General features: G+C 42.0%; 1 protein-coding gene across 1 annotated transcript in view; it reads right to left on the bottom strand.

Moving 5' to 3' along the window:
* Nucleotides 1–13618, bottom strand: part of MYO3B (myosin IIIB) — a 304584-nt gene that overhangs the window by 200443 nt on the left and 90523 nt on the right. The window contains exons 8-9 of the mRNA XM_038751211.1: nt 10259–10414; nt 164–260 (exon numbers count right to left, since the gene is read on the bottom strand). Coding sequence (XP_038607139.1) covers nt 164–260; nt 10259–10414 — 253 coding nt within the window. The remainder of the gene's footprint in view (nt 1–163; nt 261–10258; nt 10415–13618) is intronic.

Raw genomic sequence — 13618 nt, 5'->3', positions numbered from 1 at the left:
CCATCCACTAAACCACACTGCTTCTCTAGTTATTCCCTAACTTTATTCTCAGGTTACAAACAACTTTGATATGATATTGGATGAAAAAAACCTACAAGGGATAAATAGACAATTAACAGGAGATGAACCAAAGCAGAGAGAAATGTGCTGGATTATACAATACCTCGTCAAGAACCTCTAATTTTACCAAATCATCATCCAATGAATATTTGTCCGCTGCTTCCACATGATAAGTTCTTCTTGTGTGCATCCGTTCATGCCTGCAGAGGTATCAGAAGAGCATCACTTTTAAAACAACAAATTACGTGGCAGGAAGGAACTGGACAGCAGAAATCATTACTCTCCGGATATTAATGGAAAAGGGCACCTTTTATCAGGTTTATCAGGACCTAGTCCTCCAGATCTGTAGAGAATTTGGACGTAAATTAAAAATAGTTAATCTTAATGAAACAAATACCAATCTCATGCCTTCTCTACAGAGGTCCGTGCACTACCTGTCTTTCCCAAAGCTCTTAAAAGTCAAAGAAAAAGATACATTTGAGAAGTACACAAATAATAATACATATAAATACAAATAATAAAAAACCTTTTAAGGTTTATCAGGGAATAGGTGGGCAAACCCGGACGTCACTGTGGACTGGGAATCCCATCTTCAGGCCACCCTCTTCCTTCTCCTACCAACACTACTGCCAGTTAGCAGATGTGCTAAAAAGCTCAGGCCACACCTTTCATGATGCACTTTCTCTTTCACCTCTCTTTAAATTCTGTTGTTCAAAGATTCATCAAAATTGACTTTAAAAAGAGTAGAAACCTGAGATTTTACTGAGAAGCTAATCCCTCATTTTTCACTGATTTATTGGATGATTTCATAAAACATAACATTTCCTAAGATCACAACTACAATACTCCGGGCTTTACTGCACTGAAATCTTTGTCTTTACAACACAAAAGTAGAAACAGGCATGTCCCATAAGCACTTAGTACAGTACTCTGCACAGTCAGCGCTCAGTAAATACGACTGAATGAAGGAATACACCCTCTCCTTATCAGGTTCCCCAAGGAAAAGTTTTTAAATAACTCATCATATTTTGTAGAAAACAGATGACTGGCCCAAAAAGCAATAAAACGCCTTCCACAAAGAAAGTAATGACAATGCCTTTAACACACACACACACACACACACACACACACACACACACACACACACACACGCCAAGGAAACCTAGTTGTACCATTGTATATAGTTTCTCCTTAATTCATTTTCTTAAGTACATAATTAGGAGAATATTAGGAACATAACCATGCTAACTTTACATTTTCTGCTGTTTTCAACTGTGCTCTAGTGACACTAGGTCCTCCAGATCTGTAGAGAATTAGTACATAAATTAAAAATAGTAAATCTTAATGAAACAAATATCAATCTCATGCCTTCTCTACAGAGGTCCATGCACTACCTGTCTTTCCCAAAGCTCTTAAAAGTTAAAGAAAAAGATACACTTGAGGAATACACAAATAATTTTTACTGGACTACCATCACCCACCAGGGAGTAAACAATACATAAAATGCTTGACAATTATTTGAGGGTTCATTATTATTTTTTATGGATTTTACAAGCCATGTCCTTGCTTCTCCTCCTTTCTAGTGCTTCCCCTATTGGCTATTTCCCTGCTCATGGATACCTCTGCCAAAAGGGGTAAAGAGAAAGGAAGAGCACTTTTGAAAATCTTTTTTTTAGCAACACTAGTAAAGGTTTAGCACTCTCCTAAGTGCTTAGTACAGCGCTTTGCACACAGTAAGTGCTCACTGAATACGATTGAATTGAATGAATGAATGACACAGGTTGAAAGAAATTGCTTCAGTTAAATGTTAGGATTATCCATGCATTTACTTAAACCATTGTAGCCCCAAACCTCAGTAAACTGGATATCAAGAGTTGGTTGTAAGTGAAATCAATATTCAGTATTACTTGTCCAGCAAGCATATCAGCTATATTCAATGCCTTCATGTTAAACCCAATTGGCCAGAGGCCGTGGGGTGAAGTACTCTTTTTTTTTTAATGGTATTTGTTAAGCACTTACTACGTACCTGGCACTGCATTAAGTGCTGGGGTAGATAGAAGCTAATTAGGTTGGACACAGTCCATGTCCCACATGGAGGTCATGATCAATCCCCATAACTTGAACTTCCCAACCACTTAGTACAGTGCTTTGCACACAGTAAGTGCTCATTAAATACAATTGAATGAATGAATGAATTTTACAGATGAGGTAACTGTGGCATAGACAAGTGAGGTGACTTGCCCAAGGTCACACAACAGACAAGTGGTGGGGCCTGGGATTAAAATCCAGATCCTTCTGGGTCCCCGGCTGTGTTTTATGCACTGAGCCAAGCTCTTTCTATACTCAGTAGAAGAAGCCCTTTCCTTGGGGGCAGGTCCTGGGCCACTGGAGGTGTGAGCCCACTGTTGGGTAGGGACTGTCTCTATATGTTGCCAACTTGTACTTCCCAAGCGCTTAGTACAGTGCTCGGCACACAGTAAGCGCTCAATAAATATGATTGATTGATTGATTGCTAGACTTGCTGCCCCCTTAAGTGACCTAGTCTTTAAGCTCCTTGTAGGCAGGAATCGCGTCTATCAACTCTATTGTACTGTACTCTCTCGAGTGCTTAGTACAGTGCTCTCATCCCAGTAAGCACTCAATAAATACCACTGATTTATAGGGACTTAGTACAACAAAGGCCGGAGGATCTATCTCACCATCCTTCCCGAACTCTAACTGGGCAAATGACTTGACTTTGGGTGTTCCGCCCAGCTAGCTCTCTTCCTCCCTTCAAGGCCCTACTGAGAGCTCACCTCCTCCAGGAGGCCTTCCCAGGCTGAGCCCCTTCCTTCCTCTCCCCCTCGTCCCCCTCTCCATCCCCCCATCTTACCTCCTTCCCTTCCCCACAGAACCTGTATATATGTTTGTACATATTTATTACTCTATTTATTTTACTTGTACATATCTATTCTATTTATTTTATTTTGTTAGTATGTTTGGTTTTGTTCTCTGTCTCCCCCTTCTAGACTGTGAGCCCACTATTGGGTAGGGACTGTCTCTATATGTTGCCGACTTGTACTTCCCAAGCGCTTAGTACAGTGCTCTGCACACAGTAAGCGCTCAATAAATACAATGGATTGATTGATTGATTTGTACATATTTATTACTCTATTTATTGATCTTACTTGTACATATCTATTCTATTTATTTTATTTTGTTAGTATGTTTGGTTTTGTTCTCTGTCTCCCCCTTCTAGACTGTGAGCCCACTGTTGGGTAGGGACTGTCTCTATATGTTGCCGACTTGGACTTCCCAAGTGCTTAGTACAGTGCTCTGCACACAGTAAGCGCTCAATTAATACGACTGATTGATTGATTGTTCCAATTGACAAGGCCAGGCACAGTCAAAGAACCGCCTGGTCAGAAATAAGCTGGAAGGAAAGGGTGGGAGAGGACTCAAAGAATGGTCGACGACTCACTCCGACTGGTAGACACGTAGACAGGCTTTAGGATTCTTTTTGGCTGAGGAACTTTTCACTTCAGTCCTTTTGAAGTTTGTTGAATGGTTCAAGAGGCCTGAAGTGGTTTTAACCTTGAGTTCCAGCCCAGAACCCATTCAGCCAAAGATTTTATCTTAAGGAACATTTGACTAGGAAGATCTGTCCACCCCTGCTGAAATGAGGCATTCTCCTGTCCTTGACCCCATTATTCCCTCTTTTAAAAAAAGAGGGTGGATTTGGGGGGGGGGGGGGAAGGAGGGAGGAAGAGAGGGATTGGGAGAACTTTAATATTATGCCTCTCACAAGAGAACAGATCTTGTTTCCAGTATTTAACAACTTTACTTCTATCTTATTTATTTAAAACCTTCAACATAAACTAGAAATCGCCACAGGATTATTCTGCGGCTGAGGCTAAGTAGGGATTTAATACAATGAAAACAGAATTAAGGGTAAAACTCCCACTGACCAGAAGGAAAACTGCATGCCTAATTTCCCATGCATTGTGAATACCGAATATTTACTTTTGTATGTCAAGCTTCAGGCTTGGGAACATTTTGAGAGCCAATAATGGAGACACTGACACAGCCTTAATTGCAACATCATAAATGGCCAAGTTATAATACGAAGCTGCCAAACTTCCTACTTAGTACAAATACTATTCAGTATAACCAGTACCCAGATTAGTGTTTCGTTTGCCAACATTCAATTCCATTTTTATTTACTTCTTTCCATTTCAAATATAAAATAGCTTCCAGAACGCTTCCAGGACATGTGGGAAAAAGAAAACTTGGGCCACATGAAATCCTGCCTGTACAGCATTTTTCTATCTGCTAAGCAATTATTATTATTATATACTTCTGGTATCTGTGAAGCACTACACTGGATGCATTCCCTGTCCCACATAGGGTTCACAATCGAAGTAGAAGGGAGAGTAAGTATTAAATCCTCATTTTACAGATGAGGAAACTGAGGCCGGAGAACTGAAGTGATTCTGCCCAAGGTCACGCAGCAGGCAAGTGGTGAAGCTGGAATTTGAACTCAGGTCCTCCGAGTCCTAGATTCATGCTCTTTCCACTCTGCCATGTTGCTTCTTTTTTTGTGTGTATATTGCTTTTGTTACCCCTGTATGAATTCTCCCAAGCCTTCAAGGAAATAATACAACAAGAGGTGATCAAATTCCTTACAGCTAATTGCTTCCCAAATCAAAATTGGTACTGACAGTATAGCACACTTTCTTGTTGCAAGGCACTTTGTCTCATCTTTCACTTTCAACTGCAAGCTTCTTAAGGGCAGGGAGCACATTTTAAATTGCTTCTGTCCATTCCCCAGCACTTAGTATAAATGCTCTGCATGATGAAGATGATCAATAAAAATAACTGCTTATGAAAATGGTGATGATGATGATAATGAATTTGTTTGCCCACTGGTGATAAGGCATGGCTCACAAATCCTGCTGCTGAAATGGTGCAAAGAAGCTGAAGTGGGAGATCCAGACCAAAAACCACGAGGCAGGTAGGACACAACCACACTCTTTTAATCCTCCAATTTAGTTTGGAATGATGTCCTACTCTGTCTTTCAGTATCCCAAAGATGGGCTGGGGTTTTTTTGTTTGTTTTCCTATTTTTTTGTTAATCATTCTAGGCCTGCTGGCCAAGTTACCGCAATTGTTAACAGCCTTAGCTCTATATACCTAGTAAAACTCTGCAACTATACCAGCGGCTGGCAACCTCAGACTCTTGAGTTAAGGGCCCACTCCATAAGGGCAATAACCCCACACAGACTTGACACCGTGTGGGTGCTTGGGAGTCAGAGGTCATGGGTTGAATCCCGGCTCTGCCACTTGTCAGCTGTGTGACCTTGGGCAAGTCACTTCCCTTCTCTGGGCCTCAGTTCCTTCATCTGTAAAATGGGGATGAAGACTGTGAGCACCACGGGGGACAACCTGAACACCTTGTATCCCCCCCAGCGCTTAGAACAGTGCTTCGCACATAGTAAGCGCTTAACAAATACCATTATTAGAGAAGCAGCGTGGCTCAGTGGAAAGAACACGGGCTTTGGAGTCAGAGGTCACGGGTTCAAATCCCGACTCCGCCAACTGTCAGTTGTGTGACTTTGGGAAAGTCACTTAACTTCTCTGTGCCTCTGTTACCTCATCTGTAACATGGGGATTAAAACTGTGAGCCCCCCCTGGGACAACCTGATCACCTTGTAACCTCCCCAGCGCTTAGAACAGTGCTTTGCACACAGTAAGCGCTTAACAAATACCATCATTATTCAGCCTCACCCCAACAAATCCTAGAACAGGAAGATTCTGTCACACCGTAACCCCTCGGAGCCTAGAGAGGGGCCCTGGTGGAGCCAAGATAGTTGCTCCACTCTTTGCCTTCTGCCAGCAGGACAGGGCCCTTCCTGATGCAGGAACTGGAAGGGTTCCCACTGTCCTCACTGCTTTCACCCTTCTGATGCCTGTAGGGGCAACCCAACCCTTTTGCCCAGGATGATGATGATGATGAAGGCATTTATTAAGCGCTTACTATGTGCAAAGCACTGTTCTAAGCGCTGGGAAGGTTCCAAGGTGATCAGGTTGGCCCACGGGGGGCTCACAGTCTTAATCCCCATTTTACAGATGAGGGAACTGGGGCTCGGAGAAGTTAAGTGACTTGCCCAAGGTCACACAGCTGACATGTGGCGGAGCTGGGATTCGAGCCCATGACCTTTGACTCCAAAGCCCGGGCTCGCTCCATTGAGCCATGAACTGCTCCTCTCCCCGTGCCCCGGGCATGTTGCCTGTTGGCTGCTCTGCCACCGTCGGCAAGCAGTGGTGTGACGGCAGAGGGAGGCATCATTGTGCCAGGGCTCCGGGGCAAGGGATAAGAGCAGCTCTGGTACCGAGTGCCAAACACAATGATCTCTGGCCCTGCCGCTGCTGAAGCTTCTCCTCTCTACATGTGCAAGAGTAGCCAAGTTAAGTGGTGGTGGCACAGGGGTGAGAGGAGGAGGGTAAGTGAGAACCGCTTAATCTCATCCCTGATGCTTTTGTTGCTGCTGGTCCCCTGAGGGGTGGCTAAGAGGGAGCGTGTCAGAGTAGGGGGCTACCAGTGACTGCAGCAATCCTGCAGTCCCTTTCTCTTCCATGGTGATGAAGAGGAGGAGGAGGAGGAGGGGTTCAACCCAGGTGCCTTCCTCCCTTATCCATTTACAAGCAGAGTTGTTTGACTTGGTTTAGAGCTGAAGGGTCTTCTCCTCCTCCCCTGAAACCAGTCTCACTGAGCCTCCTTCTTGTGCCCCTCCACACACCCAGGCTGTTTAGAGACCCTGCTCCCAACACCAACCCTCACTCATTTTATGTGGCAGGTTAGGCTCCTCTGGCAAATAAACCAGTTTCCAAATGTGAGTCGGAAACCCCTGAGACTCTAATAAGTGTTTTCTGGCACATGGAGAAGGTAGTCAGCGTTAGAATAGGGTGCTAATAGGAGTGAAGAGACAAAGGGTGGTGATAGGATTTTGAATTGAGAAAAGGAGCAAGGACCAGAAACTGTTTAACGTGGGGAAGGTGGAAAAGGAAGGAAAGGCTTGGTGGATAAAGAGGACAACCACAAAGCTCTTTTGCATCTACTTGACAGCTGTGAAATCTTCGTGTTCACAGCTGATGATGCCAAAGGCAGCGCCATTTTCGAACCAAAGGAAAAACCTACTATCGTTCTGCCAATCCAGTTTATTTCCTAGTTGCCATCAATATTTCAAATGCCTTACGTGATTTTTAACTGCTGTGTTTAGTAGGCAATGACCAGAGTGAGTGACCTCGAAATCCCTATAATCCTCCAACTTTCCGGTTTTTATTTTGGGGGAGCAATGACAGATGAAGTCCACAGAGATAATCCTGAATGCCTCCCGCATTTGAAGGAAGCCAGAACAGAGTTAATCAGGGACTACTCGCTGATTGAGGTTGCCAACGACTTCACAAACAAAATTAAATGTGTTGATATGCCTACATACAAGTTGGGGGCATTTGCAACAGAACATTTGTTGTTTGTGGTAGTTGCACAGGGAGGTTTTCCATCAGTCTGCAGCTGTAAAGCACAATACTGACAAGGATTTTTCTTAGCTGTGCCATTTCTGGGGAGTCCAGGAAAAGGGGAAAGGCACGAGCAACCTGGAAGGTCGCATGCTCGCCTTCTGGTGCTCCTGCCACCTGAGCACAGGCATCAGAGGATGAAGAAAGAATGAGAGGTAAGTGGCAATGGGACAGTCTGAATCTTGGAACTGGAAGGAAAAGTAATCACCTGTTTCTAAGGTTGACCTGAAATAGTTTGGCCGAGCAACAGCAAAGCTAGAGGATGAAGGCTGTGATGCCTTCTGCAGGGCACGAGGGCTGCCGAAACAGGCAGTTATACCTGCCGAACTGGGGCTTCTGAGCAGAGCGTTGAGGAAGGAAATGATCAGTTGAGCAGTTAATCAGTCAACAGCATTTACTGATGGTCTACTATGTGTAGAACACTGTTTAAAACACTTGGGAGAATGCAACAAAGTTAGAAGACCAACCACATAAAATGACAACCTTGCTTTTTTCAATAAATACAGCTGAAGGTCTGGAAAAAAGAAGGAAATCAGAACTTCCTGGATCTTGAGCTTATCACTTAATAGTTCGCAGAGCACCAAATTGCCAAGATTTCTGAAAGTTTTATTTGGGATAGTCCCTTTAGAGGATAATTACATTAGCCTCTGTGGTGGTTGTCTCATTTTCAATCAATCGTATTACCTACTGTTCACTTACAGCACTTACTGTGCAGAGCTCTGTACTTAGCACTTGGGAGAGTACAATATAACAGAGTTGGTAGACATGTCCCCTGACCACAAGAAGCTTACAGTCTACAGCTTCTCTCTCCTCACAGAGTAGGAAGAAAGATCATTTTCAGGTATCAATCTGACAATGGTCAAATTTGTGGGGTTTTGAAGCCAAAGGCCCAGAGTTGTACTTGATATGGTGGCCCAGAGTGACTCTTAGTGGATGACATCATTAAAACTCGATGAGAGGCTTCAAGATCCTCCCCCAACCAGGCCACCCTCCCCTTTTCTTTTATTTCTACCTCTGTGATAACCCTGCTCATTCTCTCTGCTTCATCCAACACACTGGCTCCAATTCCTTGCACAAAACTTTTTGGTCTCCAAGCTTTTGCACGTGAAACATTTCTCACCTGAAATGAAGCCTCCTTTATTCCTCCCAAGGCTATATCCCTTTCCTCATCAACTCAAACAACTCAACTAATCTCCCTCATTAGAACATAAATTCCTTGAAAGTCTGAATCATGTCTTCTCCATCAATTGTAACTGTCCCAGTGCCCAATACAATCCTCTGCAAAGAGGAGGCTCAATATCATCATCATCATCATCACTCGTATTTGTTGAGCGCTTACCATGTGCAGAGCACTGTACTAAGCACTTGGGAAGTGCAAATTGGCAACATATAGAGACAGTCCCCACCCAACAGTGGGCTCACAGTCTAAAAGTCTAATATATAATAATGATGAGTAATTATGGTATTTGTTAAGCACTTACTATGGGCCAGGCACTGTTCTGAGCCCTGGGGTGGATACAAGCAAATATCCACAGGTTGGACACAGTCCCTGTCCCAAGTTGGGCTCACAGTCTAAATCCCCATTTTACAGACAAAGTAACTGAGGCTCAGAGAACTGAAACATTACTGACCAACTGAAATCATAACAAAAACCAGGAAAAGGTATTTGGCAGACAGTTTGGTAGCCTCAGCAGAAAATAAAATTGTTAGAGTGCATTCACCTTGGAATTAAACCTCTAGCTCCTTTAGAATTTAAAATTCCCTATGCACATATTTGGACTTTTAGTTTATAAAGAGCACATCTATGCAGACGGTATGCACATTTTTTGACTTATGAATCATGACATTTAATTTTCTTCATCAACATTATTCACAAGTTTCTAGTAATAATGGGCGGAAGCTTATCTACTACCAAATTTTACATTATCAGATGACTGCTGGGCAGAGGAAGGGGTAATCATCTGCATTTAAATGCATTTTTAAAAAAGAGAAATTCTGCCACCCTCTGGACAGAAACCAGAGATATTGGATTCAGGCCAAACCTCAGCACACTCTCTTAAAGCAATCTTCCCTGAGAATAGTTATTCATTCGTCAACTTCATTCATTAAAAAAAAAAAAAATTAAACTCAGCTATTTAAAAAGGTGTTACAAAATCAAAGCATTCATTTTAAAAGAAACTGATTCCAACAACTATTTCCATAATTAGGAAGCCGATTTTAGTATAAGGAACAATTCGGTATTCGATCGTTACTCTTTCCTAAATCACTTTGCTACCTGCATTGGTAGTCGTAGGTTTTCAATTTAAAAAAAAATAATGTTACTTGGCCCCATCAAGTGAATGCTTTCCCACTACTATTTTATTAGTAATACACTTACTATCCCATATGCATAAAAGCATAGCTAAATGGGCAAGAGGACAAAGTGTGGTTTCTGCTATGGTTGAGTGGGATTAGCAATAAAAGCGTAAATGAAAAGCCGTTCCTTTTCAGCTCTCACAGGGTACACTGTACTTTAATGTAAATAAAACTCTTCAGATGCATTTACGGCATAATCGTAAGTAGGAAATGTGAGCAAACAAAAAAGATTCGAAAGTCAGTGTTTCGAGTAATCGGAAAAAGGCTTCTGGATGCTGCACAGTACCTGGTTTTCACAGCAGCGCCTAGCTGCTCCTGTCCTCGGATGAGATCAGCCAGCTGTTTTTGTAAAGCCGTATCCTTTCCCTGGGCTTGTCTGATGAATGGGTGCTCTAACAGATGTGTGACTGACGGTCGGTTTTCAAAATCCTTGATAAGGCATCTTTCCAGAAAACAACATCACAAGAGCAATCGATTAGCTATATGGTCACATGTAAGAGACAAAGAGAATGAACGAGGGAATGGGCACATTACCTTAACATTATATTAACATTTCAATTTTCATAGGCTTCTAATAATCACAGACATCATGAAAAGAGGTCCTGGTTCCTTTTCAATATGTTAATCAAAATTTCAGAGCTCTGTTTGTCTTTTTAAAATTTCAGAAATCATACAAGGTGCAGTAATTACCTTAATGTTTTATACCTTTAAAAGGCCGTGAACGATAAATGATTAGACGGAAATTTTGTATGAATTAAACTCACTAGAATAAAACAGTGCTAATATACCCTCGTTGATCATTCAGTTTACTTCATTTCAGAGAAAAATTGAACAACAGTTGTGTTACACAGTTAGGGAAACCTACAGCATAAAAAGTTCAATGAGATTGTTGAAAGTGCATTTGGGAATGATCAAATATCAATGACAAATATTAAAGAAATCACCACAGAGCAAATGCAATACTTGGATTTTTAACGAGATTATGAAGGAAGCAGCAAAATCTCAGATGTGGAAAATGAATTTTTTTAAAAATATAACTTAGGTACCCTGGAATATAACAATTCCCTTAGAAGAGAATGCCCTCAAGGAATTGCAAAAAATGATAATGCATTTAAATTCCTCTTTCAGCTAATATTTTAAGTGGCACTGGTCTCTTTTGTGTTTACAGACATGACAAGTCTTTTAAAAGAAAACAGTAATTTAACAGGAAATGCCTGGAATTATTAATAATAATTTTAATATGAGAACTGTTAATGCACTTGAGACAAGAATTTCCTCTTTAACACTTCATTGTCATATTGAATTTTGTTGTTACACAAATCAGTTTTTCTATGCATTCTTTTAAACACTGTCTTCGCTACTTATTAGGGATTAGGATAAAGAGTGGACAGCAGCCTACCCCCAGTGTAAAAAACTTTCCCCAATCGCTGACAAACACCAGCAACATGATCACAACGCATATTGTAAGTTTTGAAAGTCAAGCCCAAATGATTGAAAAGTTGAGCCTCACCTTGAATATTTTCTGAGAACACTTAAGAACAGTTCCTAAAATAATCTTGTTTCGTTGGTTTTACTTTAAAGCTTGCAGTTTTTTCCATTCAAATGACTTTCATATCCCCACTGCCTACACCTGAAATGATACTCTGTGCAATTCCCTGCTGGTCACTTTTACGAATGATTAGGGGGAGGTGATTTTTGTGGAATTTTCCCCCCTATCTCTTAGAACTAAAGCTTTCGGACAGGAAAAAAAAACCAACAGAACCTAAATTATCTCAATTCTGCTGACTGCAGGGCTATAAATACTGCCCAGGAAAAGAAATCAATCATTTGACGTTTACCAGTTCGGGGGCCTTTTGTGCAATTCACGATTTTTCAAAAGTATGTGCAAAGGCTTTTAAAAAAAACAACCACGCCGGCAATGTCTTTATAATGTCACCATTCTCTTGATTCTGGGTATATTCATCCATTTTTTGGTAATATTAAAGGGGAAAATGTTTCCTAAAACACATGAAAAATGAGAGTGGATCTAAGACAAGTAGAACTAATATTTATTGGGGACTCATAGGGAACATGGCACAGTTCTCTGTGAAAAAGACACAGGAGTGATAGACATTGTCCCTGGCCTCTAGTTTCCATTCGAAGATAGGAGGATATTGACATCAAAAACACAGAAAAGAATGGATCATCATGAGGATATACTTTCAGAATAACATTATTCCACACACACAATGGGGATTTTAAAGAGTGACTTTCCCATGTTTTACTTTTCTTCTACTGCACTTTTTCTGGTGGATACTATAACCTAAATAGAATAGGAGTGGGGAGAAGGGACAATGAATGAGGGGGTAAACTCTTTATTACCTTGGGTCTATTTACAATTCTTTTGGCCACATCCTGCCTCTGGCTTGGAATAGCCTCCCTCTTCATTTCTGATGGACAATTACTCTTCCCAAATTCAAAGCCTTTCTGAAGGCACATCTCCTCCAAGAGGCCTTCCCTGACTAAGCCTTCATTTCTTCTCCTACTGCACTCCCCTTGCACTTGGATTTGCCAGGCACTCAACTAAGCACTGGGGTAGATACGAGATAATGAGGTTGGATACAGTCCCTGTCCCACGTGGGGCTGTCTTAGCCCCCATTTTACAGATGAGGTAACTGAGGCACAGAGAAGTTAAGTGACTTGCCCAAAGTCACACAGCAGACAAGTGGTGGAGCTGGGATTAGAACCCAGTTCTTTCTGATTGCCAGGCCTGTGCTCTGACCACCAGGTCCTGCTGCTTCTTTGCAGTTATCCCCAGCATGGCTGGGAATTGTTCCAGCGGCTCAGGGGCAATTATGCACGTGTGGAATTTCATTCATTCATTCATTCAATCGTGTTTATTGAGCGCTTACTGTGTGCAGAGCACTGTACTAAGTGCTTATTTCCTCATGCTTCCCTACTGATGCTCACCCTATCCACTCAGCATATAACATCTTAGGAGAGGCCAAGGGGAAGGACAAGGGAGGAAGAGAAGGATTTGTGGGTTTTGGCTTGGCACAAGCCAAGGATCCGGACCCTTGGCCCAGACTCAACTCAAGCCTTCCGGGTTCCACAGAATATATTCTAAAAATAAAAATATACACAATAAAAAAAACACTCACATTTGCAAGCCTAAAAGATACTTTCTCAGATACTTTCTAGAAGCAGCTTAGCCTAGTGGATATAGCATGGGCCCAGGAGACATGAGGACCTGGAGTCTAGTCCTTGCTCTTCCACTTGTCTGCTGTTTGACCTTGGGTAAGTCATTTCACTTTTCTATGCCTCAATTATCGCATCTGTAAAATGGGGATTAAGACTGTGAGCCCCCTGTGGAACAGGGACTCTGATTTGTTTTTATCTCCCTCAGTGCTAGTAAAGTGCCCAGCACACAGTAAGCGCTTAACAAATATCACTATTATTATTATTAGATGTTTTACCTCAAGGACACTTCCTCTGATTATTCACTCTTTCCCTGGCTAGTCATCATACTGTCCCCCAACTTTTGTTTCCTTCTGGTTCTTACTCCTCTGATATCTCATCTCCTACTTTGTTCTGTCAATACAGTCCTTCCCTTTTATATTAATTAGTCCCCCACCTCCTTGGAGGCCTCTCCCTCCTTCCCCTCTCC

The sequence above is a fragment of the Tachyglossus aculeatus genome, chromosome 9, assembly GCF_015852505.1.
Source record: "Tachyglossus aculeatus isolate mTacAcu1 chromosome 9, mTacAcu1.pri, whole genome shotgun sequence".
Taxonomy (NCBI): Eukaryota; Metazoa; Chordata; class Mammalia; order Monotremata; family Tachyglossidae; genus Tachyglossus; species Tachyglossus aculeatus.
This window is presented reverse-complemented; position numbering and strand designations above follow the sequence as displayed.